The sequence below is a fragment of the Notamacropus eugenii genome, chromosome 4 (assembly GCF_028372415.1).
Source record: "Notamacropus eugenii isolate mMacEug1 chromosome 4, mMacEug1.pri_v2, whole genome shotgun sequence".
NCBI classification, from domain to species: domain Eukaryota; kingdom Metazoa; phylum Chordata; class Mammalia; order Diprotodontia; family Macropodidae; genus Notamacropus; species Notamacropus eugenii.
In genome coordinates, this window is record NC_092875.1 from 71,663,250 (window position 1) to 71,683,680 (window position 20,431).

The window sequence follows — 20,431 nt, forward strand, 5'->3', positions numbered from 1 at the left end:
GCCCTTGGGGAGCTCACCATCTATGGAGAGGCAACATGCAAACAAATATATACAAGGCAAACTACAGGCCAGACACATAGGAAACAGAGAGGGAATCTCCCTGGACTGTTGATCAGATGACACAGTATTGATAAAGCACCTAGCACAGCGCCTCGCACGTAGAGGGTAATTAACGAAAGCTTATTTCCTTCCTGAAGAGGAACTGCTGCACTGGCAGGCAATGAGCTTTCCATCCCCAGATCTTCCAAGGGCCGCTAGGTGGCGCAGTTTATAGAGCGCTGGGCCGGGAGCCAATGCACCCTCAGATACTTGCTAGTGGGAGCGCAGAGATTCTAGGAGAGCTTACGTTCTTTGGAGTTCTGCTAGGGGACAGCAACATCCCACGATTGGATTCATGAAGCATTTATGAGGCGCCTACTGACTTCCAGGCCCTGTGCTAGGGGAGAAACAAAACCAAACACAAGCCGGTCCTGGTTTCCGGAGCTTAGGTGCGGCGGTGTTGTGAGGTGGAGTGGGAGTGGCTGAACATTTTGTCAGCTTTCAACCCATATAACAGACGCTGGTGATTATCCATAGGGAGGCCCTGGAAGAACCGTGCCACTGAAACCTCAGCAAGGCACGGCACGCAAGGCCGGGCGTCAGAAGGCTCCGCTGACCGGGTCAACACCGGCAGCGCCGGCCGCCCCGCCGCCCCCCGCGGTACTGGCTTCGTGACGTCTAGGGAGGTCCTATTTCACGGAGGAACGCCCGCCCTTTCCGCAGGCTGTCCAATCCCGAGGTCGCGCTCGCACGTTGACGCCTCCGTCACCCAATTACCGGACAGCTCCTCCTGGGCCTCGGGCCAGCTGTCGGCTGATTCATCCAGCGGTGGAAGAAAGAAAGAGCCCTCCGCCCTCCCTGCAGGAATGTCAATAGGCCGGAGGAAGGACTGGATCTCGCGAGGTTGCCTCTTCCCCGTCCCGCCTCCCTGTTCCCTCCCCGGAGGCCTCCGGGCGGGTCACGTGGCGGCCTCTCGCCCTATCAGCGGGTCGCATGGCGGGGTCGCCGAGGTTCCCGCCAAATACGAGCCGCGGCGGCTGGAGCTGCGGCGCCGGTGGCGGGCGGGAGGGAGGGCGAGAAGCAGCCGCCGCGCGGGCCCCTCTTCACTGCCGCTGCCGCCGCCGCCCGAGGGGAGCCCGCGCCCGTGCGCCGCCGCCGCCGGGGCGATGCTGGAGGAACCCGAGAACCCGGCGCTCGGCCTGAGGGGGGTGGTGACAGGTACGGGAGCGGCGGCGGCGCCTCTCGGCCCGGGGCGCGGGCGGTGGGGGAGCGGGGCGCGGGGCCCGAGCGCTGCGCAGGGGCGGTGGGGGAGGGGGCCGGGGCCCAAGGCCGCTGGGGGCCGAAGCTCCCCCGCCAGCCCCCCAGGAGGCGAGCTGGGGGGCGTTAGCGACCTCCCGGGCCAGCCCAGTGTTCCTTACAGATGGGGAAACTGAGTGTCGGGGAGTGGAAGCGGGAAAGGCAGGATGCTGATAATGGGAGCTGACATGTCGAGCTCTCAGGTTTACATACATTCTTTATTCTCATCTGAGCTCCGGAACCCCCCCTGGGCTGTTATATCTCCATTTTCCAGATGAGACTACTGAGGCTTAGAGACCCCGAGGGTCGCCCAGCTGGGGAGCATCCAGGGTGGGATTCCAGCCCAGGTCCCTGCCTTAGGCCCCTCCGATCCTAGAAAGTCAGTCCTGGAAGGCCATTTAATCCAAGCCCCTCTCAGAGCACGGGCCTGAAAGGACTTTGAGAAGTAAACTGGACCAACTTCTGAATTCCGCAGAGGAGAAAGAGCGAACCAATAAAGTGAAATATCCCATAGAATGAACACTGAATATAGAGCAAGGAGAGACCTTAGAGATCCTTTAGTCCAGCAGTTCTCATAGTGTGTTCTGGGGACCCCTGCACCCCCAGTACCCTTTCACAGGGGTCTGAGAAGTGAAACACTTTTCATCGTCATCATTATTTTAATTTATGATAAACCCACATAAATAAAAGCTCTGTGGGCCGTCATGAATGATTTTTAAGCTTGCAAAGTGGTCTGGAGACCAAGAAGTGTGAGAACTGCCCGTCTAGTCCAATAGCCTCAGTTTTACTGAGGAGACAGATTCAGTAACATTGTGTATCCTAGTTTCCAGAGCTTGTGTCGAATCTCTCTACTGCATTATAATAAACTCCTTGAGCACAAGGTCTTATACTTCCCCTTGTCCGGTGCTTATGGGGAAGCACTTATGGTGGTTTCACCAGCACCCATGTATGTCTGTGGTCATTCCTTTGTAACTTATCATGTTGGAGCACTCAGAGGTTAAGTGACTTGTCCAGGGTCATACAGCTAATCTATATTAGAGATGTCTTGAACCCATCTTCCTGACTGTAAGGCTGGCCCAGTATTCACTGTCGCTCTAAGCAATAAGCACCTAATATTTTCAGTTGAATGAATTTTAATAAGCTGCAGTCATCAGGGTTGTTGGTGGGCCTAGGTGATGCTGAAGAGCTAGCAGTCCAAACTCCTTAGTTCATTTTAAGTACTGGCCCCTGAGAGAGCCAGTATTTAAATAGGAATTTGGGTAAATTATCTCATTTGAACCTCACAACAACCCAGTGGGAGAGGTACTATAGCTATCCCCATTTTACAGATGAGTAAATAGGGTTAGAGGGGTTAAGTGAAGCCTTCTTTGAACCCAGCATCTTCACCATTACAGCTTTGATATTCAGTGGAACTACTGATATTCTGTGGAAGTCAGTTGGCACAGTTCTCTGTCCATGTTGAGTGTTGTGAGGGAAGACAAATTGATTGATGTGGTGGCTTAAAAATTTCATATCCCTGAGATGAGAAAAGTCGGAAAAAAACTCTGTTCTTGTAGTATTATGCCAGATTGGGCCTTATTCATTATGCATTGATACCTTCTTCATTCCCTTTGGATAACTAGAAAGAGGAGGGATGAAAGAGAATGTTGCTCTGGGTACCCTTTTATCACTTAGCATTGGAAAAGGGATTTTGTTTTGATTCCATTGGATACGCCAGCTGGTATTTGCTGAATATCATAAAGCCTCCATCTAATTTTTTGTTTTGTTTTGTCATGTTTTAGCAAAAGTACATGTATTTTTTACTTTTTGTGGCTAAAACATGATGTCAGTTGTCTGTTGACATTCTGTTGTTCTGAAACTTAGGAAACCACGTAATTGCATGCTTTTAAATAATCAAGAGTAGACTTTGAAGATTTTGTCAGAGGAGACTGACAGAGCAGTTTAGAATGATTTATTTAGAGTCAATTTGAGAGTGAATGTTTTCTTAGAGATTTTTCATCTTTAGGTTGGTGTATTCCTTCATCACAATCAGTTTCCCTTCTTAGCCCTTCTTAGGAACTTAGCATGTTACAGATATTTGTTATTCTCATAACATTCTGTGAAATTGGATGCCTTTCTATTTTATAGATATGAGGGGTTGAGACTAAGGCTCAGAGAATTTTATTGTCCTCAGAAAAATTAGTGGTTTTATAAGATATATTCTTTTTTTTTCTTTTCCTAGTCCCAGTCCTAGTCCTAGTCCTAGTCCAGGTATATCACATTAACATACAACATTATCAGTGTTACAGAAGTCATCCTGAATTTGTATATTCATATCTCCTTGTCTCATTCCTACCTGTTCTTCCAGGTGGATCTCAAGTTCCAGTCCCTTCTTGAAGCTTTCCTGAATTCATTCCACAATAATCTTACTCTCTCCTGAATTTTTGAAGGATAAATTTTCTGTACCTTATTTGCCTTGAGGGCAGGAATTTAGCTTTATACTTTATATTATTTGTAGTTATACCTGTGCCATACCTTGCATGCATCAGATGCTTAATAAATATTTACTGAGTGGTTAAATGTTTAGTAACTTATTTTTTGGTGACTTTATTCACAGCCATGGAGTGCAAAGACAGACCAGCATTCCCAGCCAAGAAATTAGTACAAGGTAAATTATTGGGATGTGATGAAGAATCAAGGTTGAAACTTTTTCCTGATTAGTATCTTTTAATGTAAATCACCGTGATCTATTGTTTAACTGTTTAATACACATATCTTTCTCCTCTGGTAAACTGGACTTCTAAGCTGTTGGGGTCCTTAATGTTTCAAACACACAATTTAGTTGAAGAGTATCTCCTGTCTTACAAAGAAATGGTTTGCTTATCTAGTAGTCATATTTCAGGCAACTTTAATTGCCTGAAAAATGACAAAAAAGCTCACAGAGCATCATGCACTTTATTTTGTAATAGAAGGCCACAGACACTTTCCCACCAGATTTAGTATTGTGTGTAAAATTAATGTTTCTGATTTATCAAATTTTATTATATGATTTCTCCTGACAATTTTAGTTCTTCAAAGATTAGTGGGTACTTGTACATTAAAAGGATATTGCCGTTAAGGAAATGCACTGACATTAGTGAGATGTTACATCTTTCTTTGTGGAAGGAAACAGAAGTACTTCCAACAAAAAAAACCCAGTAGTCTGGTATCTTGTCCTGTAGGGATAAACACTACACTTTATTCTCCTTCATGCACTCTGTTAACCAGCTACCCTGGCCAACTTCTTGTTCCTTGTTCATGACCCTTCTATCTTCTTACTAATGCCTGGAATACTTTCCCTCCTCATCTCTGTCTCTTAGCCTTCCCAGTCCCCTCAACTGCTAAAACCTTCTCTAATAAGGTAACTTTCCATCTACTCTGTATATTTTTATGTTATCTCCCTCACTAGAATGTGGGCTTCTTGAGAATAGGGAGAGTATATTTGCCTTTTTTTAATATTCCCAGATTTTAACACAGTACCAAGATCATAGTAAGTACATAATAAATTCTTTTTGACTTACATACAGTAATTGATTATCATTTGAAGATTCTAGGTTGTCGAGGTTAAATTGTTTTGAGTATACCATATTGAGACACAGAGTCTGTAGTGCATTTGAGAATGATTCCATAAAGATAGTTAAGATAAGAAAAGACTTTAAGATGTCTGTGTTGTTTGGAAAATATTTCCAAAAAACTTATTCCTTGAGAATGCTAGATAAAATTTTTAAATAGCTCATATGTTTATATCACTTGAAATTTAAAAGTGTTGTCTTTATGACCTTGTGAGGTAGACCGTGCCAGTAGTACTATCCTTGTTTTTACAGATGGGGAAACTGAGAATTGAGCAGGTTAAGTGACTAGGCTACAGTCGTAGCTAGTAAGTGTTAAGGCTTGAGACTTAGATCCTGACCTTCTGAGTCCATACTGTTTACCTTAGGCCTCATTCCTCAAGGGTAAATTGGCTGGATTATGTTCAAACGTTCATCTTTAAAGGTGATAGATAGTATTTATATGATCAATGAATGTTGAGTATGAAAATTATACTCTTACATATGTCTTCAGTTGATCCAAAACGTTTCAAAATTTTTTGGAACTGCAACAATCTTGTAAAGGGCCATCAGCATTCTTTTTTGAGGTAAGTTTTGATAGTGAACTAGTAAGAAAAAAGTGTTGCTTTTTTCCCTTCCCCTTTCCTAAGCTTGCTATGGTCAATAATTTTAAAGGCTATAAGTTTAAAATAAAATTCTAACAGCCTGGCATTTTAAACCATTCAGCAGCTAGCTCCAACCTCTATTATAACTCTTCATGTGCACTATGATTTCTCCAAGTTGTTTTACTAGATGTGGCCTGGAATGCGCACTCCCCTCACTTCTGCCTTTTTCACTTCAAGGCTCAGTTTAGGTGCCATCTTCTATAGGAATGAGGCCTTTGTTAATCCTCCAGTTGAGTATTCTTCTTTAGATTGCCTTGCATTTGTCCTCAACAGAACATAAACTCCTTGGAAACAAGTACTGTTTTGTTTTTTCTATGTATTCTGAGTGTTTAACACAGTGCCTGCCACAGTAGATACTTGAGAAATGTTTGTTGAGTTGAGTTTTATCTTTTTTGACTCCTCATGTCTTTAACATGAATTCACAATTCATAGAACTTTTAAGGGTTACAAAGTGCTTTCCTCACAACTTTGTGAAGTAAGTAGAATAGGAATTGTCACTATTTTATTGAAATTGAGGCTTAGAGGGATGAAGTAATTTTCCAAAACTCATTTGCTAGGAATTAAACAGAACTCTAATCCTGGAATTGTGATCTTCTGATTCCAGATATTTACACGCAGAAAGATTGCATATAGATAACAATGTTGAGCTTGGAGTCAGAAAGAACTGAATTTCAATCTTTCTCTAGAAATTGACTAGCTGTGTGAGCCTGGGTATCACTTAACCTCTTTCAGCCTCAGATTCCTCATCTCTAAGAAGGGAGATAATAATAGCATCTATTTCACAGAGTTGTGGTGGGGATCAAATGAAATTTTTTATATGTATATACATATGTATCTTTGAAAATTTTAAAAGGCTACACAAGTGTTGGCTATTATTATTACTTACTAAATGACAGTATTTTTTTTGCTATTTCAGCTCGATTGCCTTTCAAGAGATTGATTCCTGTACCAAAGGAGAAAACTGATGGACACTCAGATAGCAAGAAATCAGGTTCTCAAAGTGTTTCTGTTGAAAGTAAAGTCTCTGATTTAGAAACATCTTTGGAGAATTTGGAAACTGACTGTGAGTTGAACTCTGGAGTGGAGCTCACTTCAAAACTTGTGAATGGGAAGGGTCCATTAGATAACTTTTTAACAAGAAAGGTGAAAAACCAAATTGACCAACCACTGGTCATAATTGATTTGACAGAAGACTCTAACGATAGACTGGCTGGTCCTATGGACCACAATAAATTACATTCTGAAGCATTTTCATCCAACGAGACCATAAATGGAATCAGAGAAAAAGACAAAGATCTGATGGTGCCATCAAGTGCCCAGAATCACAAGATAGCAATATTAGAGGAGGCCAGTTCAGAAGATTCCTCTGCAACACATAATAATGATGTCTCAGGAGTCTTGAAGGATGAAGACTCAAAGAAAAGCTCATTAAAATCCTTCCCTGACTTGATACATCTTCCAAAAACATGCTCTGAAAATGAACAAGACAGTTGGAATGAAGTTGAGGGTATCCTTTGTAAAGGGAAGGTTCCTGTAGTGGTCTTACAGGATATCCTGGCTATCAAATCACTTCCAGTTGCATCTTTGGATGAGAACATTGCCTCTGAGAGTGAGGTCCTAGAATTATGCCCTGAAGATGACTCTGTACTTAGCCATTCCTCACTGAGCTCTCCCTCTTCCACTAGCTCACCTGAAGGACCATCTGTATCTGAGAAAAAGAGAATTAACATTAGTCCTTTACCTTCCACCACACCTGTACATAAGGTAAGTCTCTTTTGGTATTAAAAAAAGAAAAAAGCTTTTAAAAAAAACCCATCATACATTGTGGTGTGCTAATCACTGGCATTTGGGAAACTTTCTATTATAAGTGCCTAATTTGCATGTAGTTATTGCCAACTCAATTAGCAGTGGATAAGTGCAGTGAACAGATACCTCAGAAACCTCATTTCAGATACTGGCTTCAATCTACTTCACCAGAAAATAGTTAAATAAAAACAATTCATCTACTGTCCCTTTCTTTCACCTAGTCTTGCTTGTATGGAATTGAAATGACTAGAAGTTGTCAGAGGTAGGGAGAAAGATCATAAAACTTAGATTTGCCTTGTCAGCTTTATGAATTCTGTAGCATCAACCTCAGTTATTTTGGCTGCCTGTTTTGAAAATCTGGCACATTTCTTATTTTTTCTCTTGTCACTTCAGATTAGTTTTTAAAGACCCTAGAAATACTGCTTCTGTAATGTAATTTTATATGCCTGTTACTTACTTGGGCTTGTCAGCACAAAAGTCTTCTTAATAGCTTTTTCTTTTAATGTCTTTTAGATAAAGCTAATAGAACACTTTGAAAAATTATTAAGAGGTACTTTTTTATGTAATGTTTTGTACTTCAAATTGCATATTCATATCATGATGTTAGTTTAAATAAAAGAAGTTAATGTTACTGAAATCTAGTTATCTTAGATGGTTCTGTTTTCTTAATTCTCCCCAGAATTATTACATTCTGTTGCCTTTTGTGAAACTTGTATAGCTGTGATTTCTTTCCTTTTATCCCTTTCCCAAGGGGTATAAGACTGTGGAAAGAATAGGTTTTTTCTTACTTTAAAAAAAGATTTATTTTAAATTTAGCCTTAAACTCTAACAAAATCAGTTAAACTTTGTCAGTATTTACATTCAAATAATAACTTGGATCTCAACACATAAAATATCCATTACAATGTGTCATTTTCCTCATTTGGAATTCAATGTAGCTTTTTTGGTCTGTTTATGTTATACCTTTAAAATTTTTGTATTAGGTATTCTTTTTGAGGCAGTGTTAAGTAGTAGAAGGAACTCTATGTTTGAATCTTAGCTCTTCCATGTCTTTGTGTCCTTGGGCATTTCATTTCCTTTCTCTGGGCCTCACTTTCCTGTAAAATGAAGAGTTTGGACTTGACCTCAGAGACCTTTTCTGCTTCTACAATTTTATGATCCTATGGTTCTTTCTTCAGTTCTCATTGCTTCATAAATTTCCTACAGTTCTTATATTCATCATCCTTAATCATAGCATTATGTTAATATATCACTTATCTGGCATTCCCCAATTGTAGGGCATTTATGTAACCCTATTTTTTGCAGTTACAAATAATACTACTTATAAATGTCTTTAGACAGATAACTTCTTTTGGATAATGATTTCAAGGGACTACAGAAATTCCCTTTGGCTAAAAATCTCTGGTATTTTCCACATATTCCCAATTGCTGCCCAAGAAGGTTATGCCAATTTGCAATTTCACTGCAACTGTTGAGTTATATCATTTTAAGTTATTTTTGCCAACTTGATGACTGTGAACTAGCACCTCAAAGTTCTTTTTGCATCATAGAAGGTTAGAATTAGATGGCATCTTAAAGATCATCTAGTTCAATTTAACTTGGATTTCTTTTTCTGTTTATCAGGTTGAGTTTTTCTTCTTTTCAAAAACCTTTTCAAATGAACATTTCAATTTGTTTTTCCAAGAAGTGACTTTCTTAAAGAAAAAAAAAAGCTCCCAAAACAGTAATCAGGAATGGTAGAATATTTCCTCATGGCCAAATGAACTTAGGGGTTTAATGTAATTTAATGTCATAATTTATAGTGTAAACTTTACCTATAGAGCCTCTATTTTTCAAGGGAGAATGACTCACCAGAGATCAGTTTATTTGAAAAGAAAGAATAATTTTAATATTAAAAAAAGAACATTTAAAATGTAAAGCCCTGGAATTTATATTAAGTTCCTGCCACAGATGTAATTCATAAATATCTAGTGTTTCAAATTAAGTCTGATGTCAGCCATCTTGTTTTGTAAAGCACATTGCATCCATTTGTAGACTTATCAATTACTTGGATTTTTTTCCAGGCTACTGTGCAGAACTAATTTATCACAGGATGCTTTGTAGCCAGGCAGCATTGAAAAAGGAAATGTGCATGCCTTCATAATAATTTACTTTTGATTCCCATTTCCTCTCTATATCTAAGATTCTTTTTGGTATTGAGAATTTTAAAAATGGTATGGTTGGTGTAGAGTAATGAAATAAACATTTGACCTTGTTAAATGAATAAAAATACTAACAGAAACACTCCCTATTTTATGAATGAATCGCTATGGATTTAGGAGTTAGTATGTTATATCTTACATGGTTTAAGTGCTGGCGATATAATTTCTCTTGCGTTGAGCAAAATTTTGGAGCTTCATTGCACTTTTTTAATTGTTATTTTTTTTATGGTGTTCTGCTAGAAAATTCTAGTAGCAACAGGGTTTTGATGCTTTCGTGATCTCATTGCAGTGGGTATCCTTTCCACCTTTGGAGATTGCAATTAATCCATGTCTTCTCAATTCTTGACAGTGTCTTTTTTATAAATGTTCCTTAGGTACACCTGGTGTCTTAAGGTCTTCCTTTGATCATCTTAATATATTTTGTGAATTGGGTTGTCCATGTCCTCTGTGCTATTTTGTTACTCTTTATTTAAAACAGTCCTCCCAAAATAATGAGACTCTTCTAACTAATCTAAGCCTGCTACAGAATACTGCCTTAGGTACTGAAAAAGTAGAACTTTGTTTCCAAGTAGGAAGTTTGGAAAAACACCCAAATTCTAACCTTGAGGTTGAGTCTGAAAAGGGTAGATAAAGAGCAAGAAGACCTCATTGATTCTGGCTATGTCTTCCACTTGACAAATATATCTCCCCATGTGCCTGGGGAGGGGAGAAGGGGGGCTTATGATCAAAAAACTAGGAACCTAATAGATTTAAACATGCTGTGATGTTTTTCCCCAGCTCCTCCCTCTTCAATTTGCCCATCATTCTCTTAAAAAACTAAACAAAGAGAATTAGGGGTTTTTCCCCCTCTAGTTTGGAACTTTAGAGACAATAGTGAGAAACACAGATCCATTAAAGCAGTTTAAATCAAGGGAAACTTTTATTTTGGCAACCTGACTTTATTGCTGGGGGGGGAGGGGTCCACTAAATATGATGTGTTTTGGTCTAATGCATAAAGCCCCAGCTTTCTTTGTGTTGATTATCATGAAGACTTAGTTGTTGGTATTGTATTTCTGATATTGGAGTAAATAAATTAATTCCCTCATCCTGACTCATTTTTACAAGATGTGTCCCACTTATGTCAGTTTAGATTCCAGGCTCCTGTAATTTCTCCTGTTTTTCCTCTTTGCCTCCTTTAAACCCCTGCTACCTGTTCCCTCAAGCTACTCTTCAATGATTACCCCAATTTTAGTCAACTACTTTCTGGCATTAAATGCTCTGAATTTGTCAATTAAAGGGTATTCCTTCCTCTAACACTTACATCTCCCTGCTTTTCAGTCCTTCTAAAAGTGATCCTTTTTCCTAACTTCTCTATTTGTTGAGGGAACCTTATCCCTCCAGTTAAGCAGGTTCTCAGTTTTTAACTCTTCACCCTTTTATCCAGTTTATTTATCCAGTCATATATCCAATCAGTTACCAAGTCTTGCTTTTCTGCCTCCACATTTTTCCTATCCTTCCTCTTTTTTCCAGCCATACAACAACCATCCTAGTTTGGGACCTCATCATTCCTTCTTGGACTATTGCAATAGCCTCCTACATGACCTTCTTGCTTCAGTCACTTCCATCCTAAATCCACACAGTGCCAAATTAATATTCCTAAAGCATTGGTTTGACCACCTTACTCTTGTACTGAAAAAGCTTTAGTGTCTGCTTGTTATTTCAAGGATAAAATACAAACTCCTCTGTTTGGCTTTTAAAGCTCTTCACAGTCTGCCTCCGGTCTATTCAAACTGATCCACACATTTATTCCCCCTCATTCACTCTTTGTTCCAGCCAAACTAGCCTGCTTATTGTCCCTCTTCATGACATTCCATCTGCTGTCACCTCCATGGCATTGCACAGGCTGCCCCCTCGTGCCTGGAATACTCCTTGACTCTACCTCCTAGACTTCTGAACTTCCTTCAAAGCATAGCTCAGGTGCCATTTCTTCTAGAAGGCCTTTCCTTATTCCTCCTCAGTTATTAACGCCTCAAGCCCCTCCCTCCTCCCAATACATTGTACTTATTTAGTAAAAATTTTTTGTCTATATTTATCTGTATATATCTTGTTCTCACTAGTAGAATGTAAGCTCCTTGCAGGCAGAGACCTTTTCTGGTTGGTTTGTTATGATCTTTGTGTCCTTAGTACCTAGGTTAAGTGTTTGGGGCATAGCATATAACTATGTAGTACCCAAATGCTTATTGAATTAAGTTGAATTTCACTTCTAAAAGTAATGAATATTTTGACTTAGCAATTGGTGAGGGAGCCAAAATTACCTTCCCAGAAGTAGGACTGTACTTCCCATATACCTGTCACACTAGATGTATTTAGGAGTGGGCTGTATTCCCCCCATCCTTCTTTCTTTTTCCCCTGACCAGATGTTCTGTATTCTGTATTTAGGCTGAAACCTATTGAAAGTTATAGTGACCTTTTGCCCACCTACCACAGGGCACCCACCTATCCTGGGGCACCATGCACAGTAGGTATAATGGCACAGCCGCTTCATTATTAGGATCCCACCTGAGTCTGGTGCCCCCTTATCATCAACCAATTATATTTTCTCTGGTTGGAAATCACCACTGCCTCAGTGGGGCTCCGTTCAGTGTCAGTTCACATGATTACCTCCAAAAATAGAGGAAAGAGGGACCTACCCTGACCCCATTTTTGGCCCTTGTATTAGTTCTCCCATATCTCCAAATCTCTGGTACCATTCTCCACCCAAGAATGACTAATCCTAGTTGTGTGACTTTGTTTCTTCCTCAACCTCTGAGCTATTTTAAGTCCTGAATATGTGTTCAATAAATGTAATTATTTTACTTGCTTCTTACCCCTATAGTTTTTGAAGATGCTTACCTAGCTAGCACTGCTTCCCAAGCATTTCCTGGAAATTCTCCTTGGCATGTTCTACCTCTGGCACTTAATCAGGATGCCATAAACTTATAAACCTTGGACAGGGGTTGAAAACTCCCAGCAGCTCTTCCCTGGCAGTGTTCATATTTAGGAATATGGAAAGCAAGGGCCAGGAGCATGAACTTCCTGTCCTAAAGAGAGGGATCTACAGTTACCTAACCAATACCTGGACTGGGTAGCTTGTTTGCCCTAACCAGTCATTTGGTTCCCTTCCCTTGATCTTATAAGTAAGAGCCAATAGGGGCAGGATAAAAGCATGCTGTTTAAAATTTGCTGTTGTTTTGAGATTTTCTCTGTATAAATTATGTTAAAATCATGGAATCCCTTGAGGAATGAGTCATTCTGTAGAGCTGAGTTTTCTTGATAGGTGAGGTCTTACTCATTTAATACTAAAGCTGTTTCTTTTTTTTAAATTTTTTTTGTTTAAATTTATTTAGTATTTTATTTTTCCCCAGTTACATGAAAAAAAATTTTTAACATTCATTTTTAAAACTTTGAGTTCCAAATTCTCTCCCTTCCTCCCCCCCCACCTCCTTTGAGAAGACAAGCAATTTCACATAGGTTTTACATGTGTAGTTCTGTAAAATATTTCCATGATAGTTATGTTGTAAAAGAAAACATAGAACCCCCCCCCCCCCCCCAAAAAAAAAAAAACCTCAAGAAAAATGAAGTAGAAAAGGTATGCTTTAATCAGCATTCAGATACCATCAGTTCTTTCTCTGGAATTGGATAGCATTTCTCATCATACATCCTTCAGAGTTAACTTGTATCTTTGTATTGCAGAGAATAGCTAAGCCATTCACAGCTGATCATCTTAGAATATTGCTGTTACTTTGTACACAGTACATTTCACTTTGTATCAGCTCATATAAGTCCAGGTTTTTCTGAGAGCATCCTGCTCATAGTTTCTTATTAAAGCTATTTGTTTTGACCATTTTGGATAAGTGTTTCTAAAATGCATTGTATACTTCTGCCTTAAATTATCCTGAATATAATTTGATATTTTACTGATGGCTTGAACATTATTTTTGTTGTTGTTGAGTCATTTCATTCTTGTCTGACTCTTTGTGTTGAATGCTTATTTGGAGTATTCTTGGCCAGAGATATTGGGGTGGTTTGCCGTTTCCTTCTTCAGCTCATTTTACAAATGAGGTACTGAAGCAAACACCGTTAAGTGACTTGCCTAGGGTCACATAGCCTGGGGACACATGGCTAGTAAGTATCTGGGATTTGAACTCAGGCTTCCCGACTTTAGGCCTAGTGATCTATCCACTGTACCACCTAGCTACCCATTGATGACTATACTGTTCTGTAATACAGTAGAGCCATATGTTATGGTCTGTTGAGGTATCTGAGCAAGGGAATTTATTCCTCTCCCACAAAGGTGACTCCAGTCTGTTTTTCCTGTACTTATATTGTTCTTCTATCTGCTTTATGCAGGTTTTCTTGCTTTGTTCTTAGCTAGTTTTGTATAGTATCTCTCTTCCACCACTACTTGTTTTAATCTGCACTGGGACTTGAAACTAGCCATCTCAATTTGTTAGAATTATATGTAAAATAAAAAGAAATCAGCTATTTGGAATTCAATGTGAAATAAAAATAGATTGTCTCTCTTGGGAGTAAAATATCCCAACTATAAGTCTCCATAGCATGACTGGAGTTCTATAGAATCTTGCTTTTACTCAGCAAATCACTGAACAGGTTTGCAAAGCCCTTTAAAATGTAGCATATCTGATTTGCTCTTCTCACTAACCTCTGAGATAAGTAAGTTTTACAGGTCTTATTAGATTTTGTAATCTGGCTTCTGACCTCTTCACCAAACTGAAACTGCTGCGTCTAAAGTTTTTGTCTCTTACTTGACAAACCTGCTAGTGTTTTCTCAATCCTCATCCTTCTGGACTTCTTTGTAGTCTTTGAAAACAGTTAAACACTGTCTCCTTAATTATAATCGCTGGAGATGACTTGCATATTTATTCATCTAGCTCTTGTCTGTCTTCTGACTTCATCCCACATCACTAATTGCTGTGGACAACTACCACATACCTTCCTCTTTCCCATTTCAAACGCAACATGTTCAGAACAGAATTCATCTTTTTCCCCAAAAACCCTTCCTTCTACCAAACTTTTCCATTCTGTTTTAGGAACCATCATTTTTCCAGTCTTCCACATTCATAACCATGTTGATATGTCTCACTCTCCCTCACTTGACATATCCAGTTTTGTCCATTTTTTGCCTTTTCTTCCTCCACATTTCTTGAAACTGTCCTCTTCTTACTGTTTATGTAGCCAATACTTGAGTTAAGGCCATTATTATCTCTCACTTTAACTGCTGCAGTGATTTCCTAATTGATCTCTCTTTCTCAAGTTTCTCTACTCCAATCCATCATCCACACAGCTGTTAAAGTGATTTTCCTTAAGTGCAACTCTCACCATGTAAGTCCCATATTCAGTAAGCTTTAGTGGCTCCCTCTTTCCTATAGGATAAATATATAAACTCCTTTCTTTGGTTTTTAAAGTCCTTTACAACTTGCCCCACCCAACCTTGTCTGTCCAGCCTCATTATATATTACTCCCTTTCCCAAACACTATGGTCCAGCCAAATAGATTGTCCTCCTGTCTCTGTACTTTTGCACTGACTGTTCCCAATTCCTGGAATATATGCACTCCTCACCTTTCCTACATGGAATCCCTCCCTACCCTCAAGATTCAGCTTACTCACCTTCTACCTAACATCTTTCATGGTTCCCTCTAACTGCTAGAGCCCTTCCTAATGACCTTGTGGTTATTCTGTGATTCTCTTAGCAGAATGTAAACTCCTTGAGTGCAGGAATTGTTCCATTTGTCTTTAGCCTACCATACACAATCCCTGCCACAGAGTAGTTGGGCTTTTTGAGAGGAGTTAGAATTAGTAACTCCATTGCAGATTTAGGGTTGCTTGAGGCACTCAGATGTTGAGTGATTTTCCCATAATCCCAAAACTAGTGTATGAAACAGGACTTGAACTCAAGCCTGATTCCAAGTCCAGCCATCTATTCAGTATCCCTGGTTGCTGCTTAGTCATTCTATTACGTATTTTTATGGAGTAACAAATTCATTATAGGATAAGTATCCTCCTTTTGACTTTCCTATTTAAATTTATCTTTTATCCATAACTTTACATAAAATGTGGCTAAAAGTACACTTGCCTAAAATTCATGCAAGTTGGTATTACTTTTGTAAATGAACGTTAAAGGTTACAAAAAGTTGAGATAATGATTTCTCTGCAACTTTTCCATGCTAATGTTATCCTTAGCTTTACCTAGCTGGTCTTTCTAAATCTGTTTGATTGCCTGTGTGCCCTGGCATATAGTAATCACCTAATAAATACTTACTAATTAATTGTATTGTTGCTTCTTCAAAATTAGAGGATTTTTTTTCACCTAGACCAAGGGTTCTTAACCATGAACTTTTAAAAATATTTTGATAACTGTACTTCAATAGAATTGATTTTCTTTGTCTCTTATTTTGTGAATTTAATCATGTTATACTGAAAAGGGGTCCATGGGTTTTATCAGATTGGCTGCCATAGAAATACATGATACACAAAAACTAAGAACTCTTGCTCTGGACAATTGTTAGCCTGTCCACAGGTTGAATGGAAGATGAGTGGTTATGACTGTGTGAAATTAAGTTCATAGGATTGACAGATTACAGATTTGGAAGTTGATGGGAGGTAAGAAGTTCTTCAGTAGAATTCCTTGTCTTTACATATAAGGAATCTAAAGACCAGAAAGGTTAGTTTGTGTTATTTCAGTAGTGAGTCTGGATTGGAATATGGAGCTTCTGATTCCAAATTCAGTGTTTTCCTAGTCCACCTCTACAATTTCTTTTATTTGTAATCTTATCTAATAGTAATCATATTTGTTATTGTTGTCATTTTAGTCATGTTCGACTCTTTGTGATCCCATTTGGGATTTTCTTGGCAAAGATACCGTGGTGGTTTGCCATTTCCTTCTCCAACTCATTTTACAGATGAAGAAACTGAGGTAAACAGAATTAAGTGATCTGTCTAGGTTTGCACAGATAGTAAGTGTCTGAGGCTAGATTTAAGCCCATAAAGATGAGTCTTTCTGACTTCAGGCTTGGCATGCTCTCCACTGCACCACCTAGCTGCTCAATAATCATATTTATCATGTCATTAATTTGAGTCATTGTAATGTATAGAAAGTTCACTGGATATGGGATCTATTCCTGTCTCTGCTTTGATTGTAAAATCCAAGAGGACCAGGACCATGTTGATTTTTCATTAGCATGGTACATTGCACTAGTGGTCTCTTCTTCTCTTGGCATCAGCTTTCTTTACCTGTAAAATAAGAGGATTAGACTATATTAGTATTTTCCCAACTGTCCTGTAGGTTGTGAGAGTAGTGTTTTATGGACATTTTTGACGCTAGTAATATTTTCTCTCCAAAATATTAAATATGAAGTTGTCTAAAATACTTAATATATGCAGCCATCTTTTAGTATGAAAATAGATTTAATATTCTTTATTTTGCTTCAGAATTTTCTTGATTCTCCTTTATCCTAAAGACTATTCTGTTTGTCTAGAACCTCGGATCATTATATGGATTCATTCATTGTATTTCAAACTCGAATCTTCTATGGCCAAATGATTTTTCACTGACCCATTCCTAGTATGAAACTATCAGATATAGGAAAGGTGTTAAAACAGAGTGGCTTAACCCTAATTCTGTGTACTTTTAAATATTTCAGTAACTGTATTTCATTATAATTGATTTCTTTTATAATTTCTTTTCTATTTTATTAATTTAAAAATATTTTTCTGAGAAAGATACCCATAGATTTCATGAGATTATCAAAGGGCTCCATGATTTGAGGGGGGAAAAGATTAAGAAAAAACCCGTGTCTGAGAAGATCATCCCCAGCATTTCCCAAATTGATGATGATGTTTTGTTTGAGACTGTAGTGCCCTTGATACTTGGCTAAAATAAAATCGATTTTTAAACTTTTTAAAAAGTTATTTATTTATTTTTAGTCTTCAACATTCACTTTTATAAGATTTTGAGTTCTAAATTTTCTCCCTCCCCTTCCACCTCCCCACAATGGCATGCAATCTGATATAGGCTATACACATACAATCATATTATACGTATTTCCACATTAGTCGTGTTGTAAAGAAGAATTAGAACCAAAGGGAAAAACATGAGAAAGAAAAAACAGAGAAAATAATTTGAATAGATTTTTTTTTTAATGCTCTTTTTTTTTTTGCCATTTTGTTAAAAAGTGTCTTCCTAAATTATTCAGCATCATGAACTTCAGTGGATCTGTGCACTATGGCCATCCTCCCCATCTCCCTTCCATTAGAATCAGGGATGGGTAACCTTGGGCCTTTGAGATTTGTTCTGTGATGTTTGGATTCAGTCAGAGGGCCACATGTGGCCTTGAGGCCACAGGTTCCCCACACCCCTTCAGACTAGATCCTTGTCTTTGCACCTGGGACCTTGAACTCTGATAGGTGAGCTTTTGCCTTATCTTGCTAGGAATTGGGCCTCCTTTTCCAAACTATGTTGCTGCTTGCACTAAACCTCCTCCCTTTTGGTTCACCTTTATGTATTGTCTTCCTCTATTGGGATGTAAACTTGAGAGTAGGAAGTCTTATTTGTTTGTATTCTCAGTGCTTAGCACAGTTCCTGGTATATAGTAATACTTAATAAATGCTTTTTCATTCATTCATCAATGTGGGTATGCATATAGATTATAATCCAAACGTGTTTTCTCATGCCATGTAGCTCTTTTATTTATATCTTACCATCATTCCTTCATAAAGGGTCTATACAAAGTGTTAAGTCTTTTAATATAACATGTCTGCTAGTTTGGGACCCAAAGTCAGATGGTGAAGTACTTCCCTAAACTTTATTAAGAGGTGGTGAACTGTATGTACTGGATTGATTTTGTTGTTTTTCCGTTAGAAGGTGGTGTTCTTTAGTGAGGAGATTGCATCAGGAAATGACTAATATAAAAAAAGCAAAATAACAAGACATCAGTAAAATTAATTTTTAAAAAATTATGTGAATGCTAATGTAGCATCTGGCTGTCCATCTCTTATCCTTGCTTTTTTTTCCCCTATCTAGGATTTAGCACAAGGCCTGGCACATACTAAGGACTAAATAAACACTTATTGATTGATCCCTGGTTCTTGATAAACAACCAGTCTGCTTCCTTTTCTAGTCATACATATCTGTGATGATAATCTTTCATGATATATCTTTTGGACAGTTCATTATTGGTAATATGCTTCAGACTACTTATACCTAGTGTGCCTTTTTCCATTATCTTTTGTATCACTTGAAATTTTGATGCTTTGATTTAATAAATTACATGTTGATAGTAGACAATATTTGTTTGAAATAAACAATAATAAATTCATTAATATCTGAACAGTAATGATTTGAAATTTTTGGGACCCAATGTAGATCTCTTTTGTTTCAGGGGCACTAGAGTCTGTGCCCAGAGGGAAGGAGCATAAAGAAGTTATCCAGCAAAATAGTGTCTTTAATCCTAGAGAGGATAATTATAATAATAATGATAGCTTATATTTTTTCTTTAATTTGCTTTAAATTTTAATAAGATGTTTTCCACAAGAAAACTGAGGTAGGTGAATTAAATATTACCACTGTCATTTTAGGGATAAGGAAACAAACATAAACAGGAAATGTGATGTGTCTATCTTCAGTTAGCTAGTAAGTGTCAGAATTGGGATTCAAACCCAAGTCTCTTTGAATACCAAGTCATATGTTCTTTCCATTAAATTATGCCTCTCTCAGAAAAGTAGAGTAATCTCTGCAGCCTTTTCTCAAAGTGGTAGTGTTTAGATCATCCTTGGTCTCACCTCAATTTTCCAAAGTATTTAGTCACCTTAAAATAGATTCTCAGCATAGTTTACAACAGTGTTAAGTTTTTTGGTGCCTTTTTTTCCCTAGTCATTTTCCTCTCCCTCCTTCAAGAACTGTGCACATACCCCCTCCCACACTCCCCTCCTCCCACATCCTACCTATAGGATAAAGAAAAAGTTAAACAAAACCAATAGACAGAGACTGTATATGGTTGTGTAATATTAAATTCTGATAGTCTTCCGCCTCTACTGAAAGGTAGGAGTTGTTTCATCATCTGCCTCTTGGGATCAAGATTGGTCATTACTTTTAATCTGAGATCAGCTACCTTTTAGTGTTATTTTCCTTTATATTCTTGTGATCACTATACATATTGTTTTTCTGGTCCTTTTTTCCTTTCTTTCCAAGTTTTCCTGTGTTCTAATTTCCTTATTATCATTCCCCATGAATCCACCCTTCTTGTAAACTTACCTCCTTCATTGAGGCTACAACCACCACCCTATTTCAGGAACTTATCACCCTTTGCCTGGAGTATTACAGTAGTCCTCTGGTTGGTCTCCTTGCCTCAAATCTCTTCTTACTCCATTCTGTCGTCCACACAGCTAGCAAAGTGATTTTCTTAAAGCACAGCTCAATTGTCTACTCTGATAATACCTTGTTTAACTTTAGCAGCACTCTATAGTGCTTAGCATTTAAGACCCTATACAGTCTGGCCTCAGCCTGCATTTCTACTCGTGTTACCCATTGTTGTCTTTCACTCATCCTGTGATCTGACCAAAATGCCTGTCTAACTCATGGTGCTATATATATAACTCCTGTCATTGTGCCTTTGCATTGATTATCCCCCCATATCTAGTACATACTCCTTCCTCACCTTCACCTCTAGTTTCCTTTAAGGCTCAACTCAGGTTCTAGCTTCTTCGCGAAGTCCTTCCTGACTGGTGCCTTTCCCTAAAATTATTTTGTTTTTATTTTGTATATACCAATATATGTGTTTTATCTCCTCTGGCTAGGTTGTAAATTCCTCAAATGGCAGAGAC

At 38.6% G+C, this 20,431-nt stretch overlaps 1 protein-coding gene across 3 annotated transcripts in view; it reads left to right on the top strand.

The window, feature by feature from the left end:
• The first annotated feature begins 209 nt into the window (after positions 1 to 209).
• The window catches only part of CHAF1A (chromatin assembly factor 1 subunit A), a 51,996-nt gene continuing 31,774 nt past the window's right edge, over positions 210 to 20,431 (top strand). The window contains exons 1-3 of one of the 3 annotated variants that reach the window (XM_072601831.1): positions 210 to 1,257; positions 3,932 to 3,982; positions 6,483 to 7,330. In XM_072601831.1, coding sequence (XP_072457932.1) covers positions 906 to 1,257; positions 3,932 to 3,982; positions 6,483 to 7,330 — 1,251 coding nt within the window. In that variant the 5' untranslated portion in view covers positions 210 to 905. The remainder of the gene's footprint in view (positions 1,258 to 3,931; positions 3,983 to 6,482; positions 7,331 to 20,431) is intronic. The other 2 variants (XM_072601830.1, XM_072601832.1) reach the window with 2 other exon arrangements.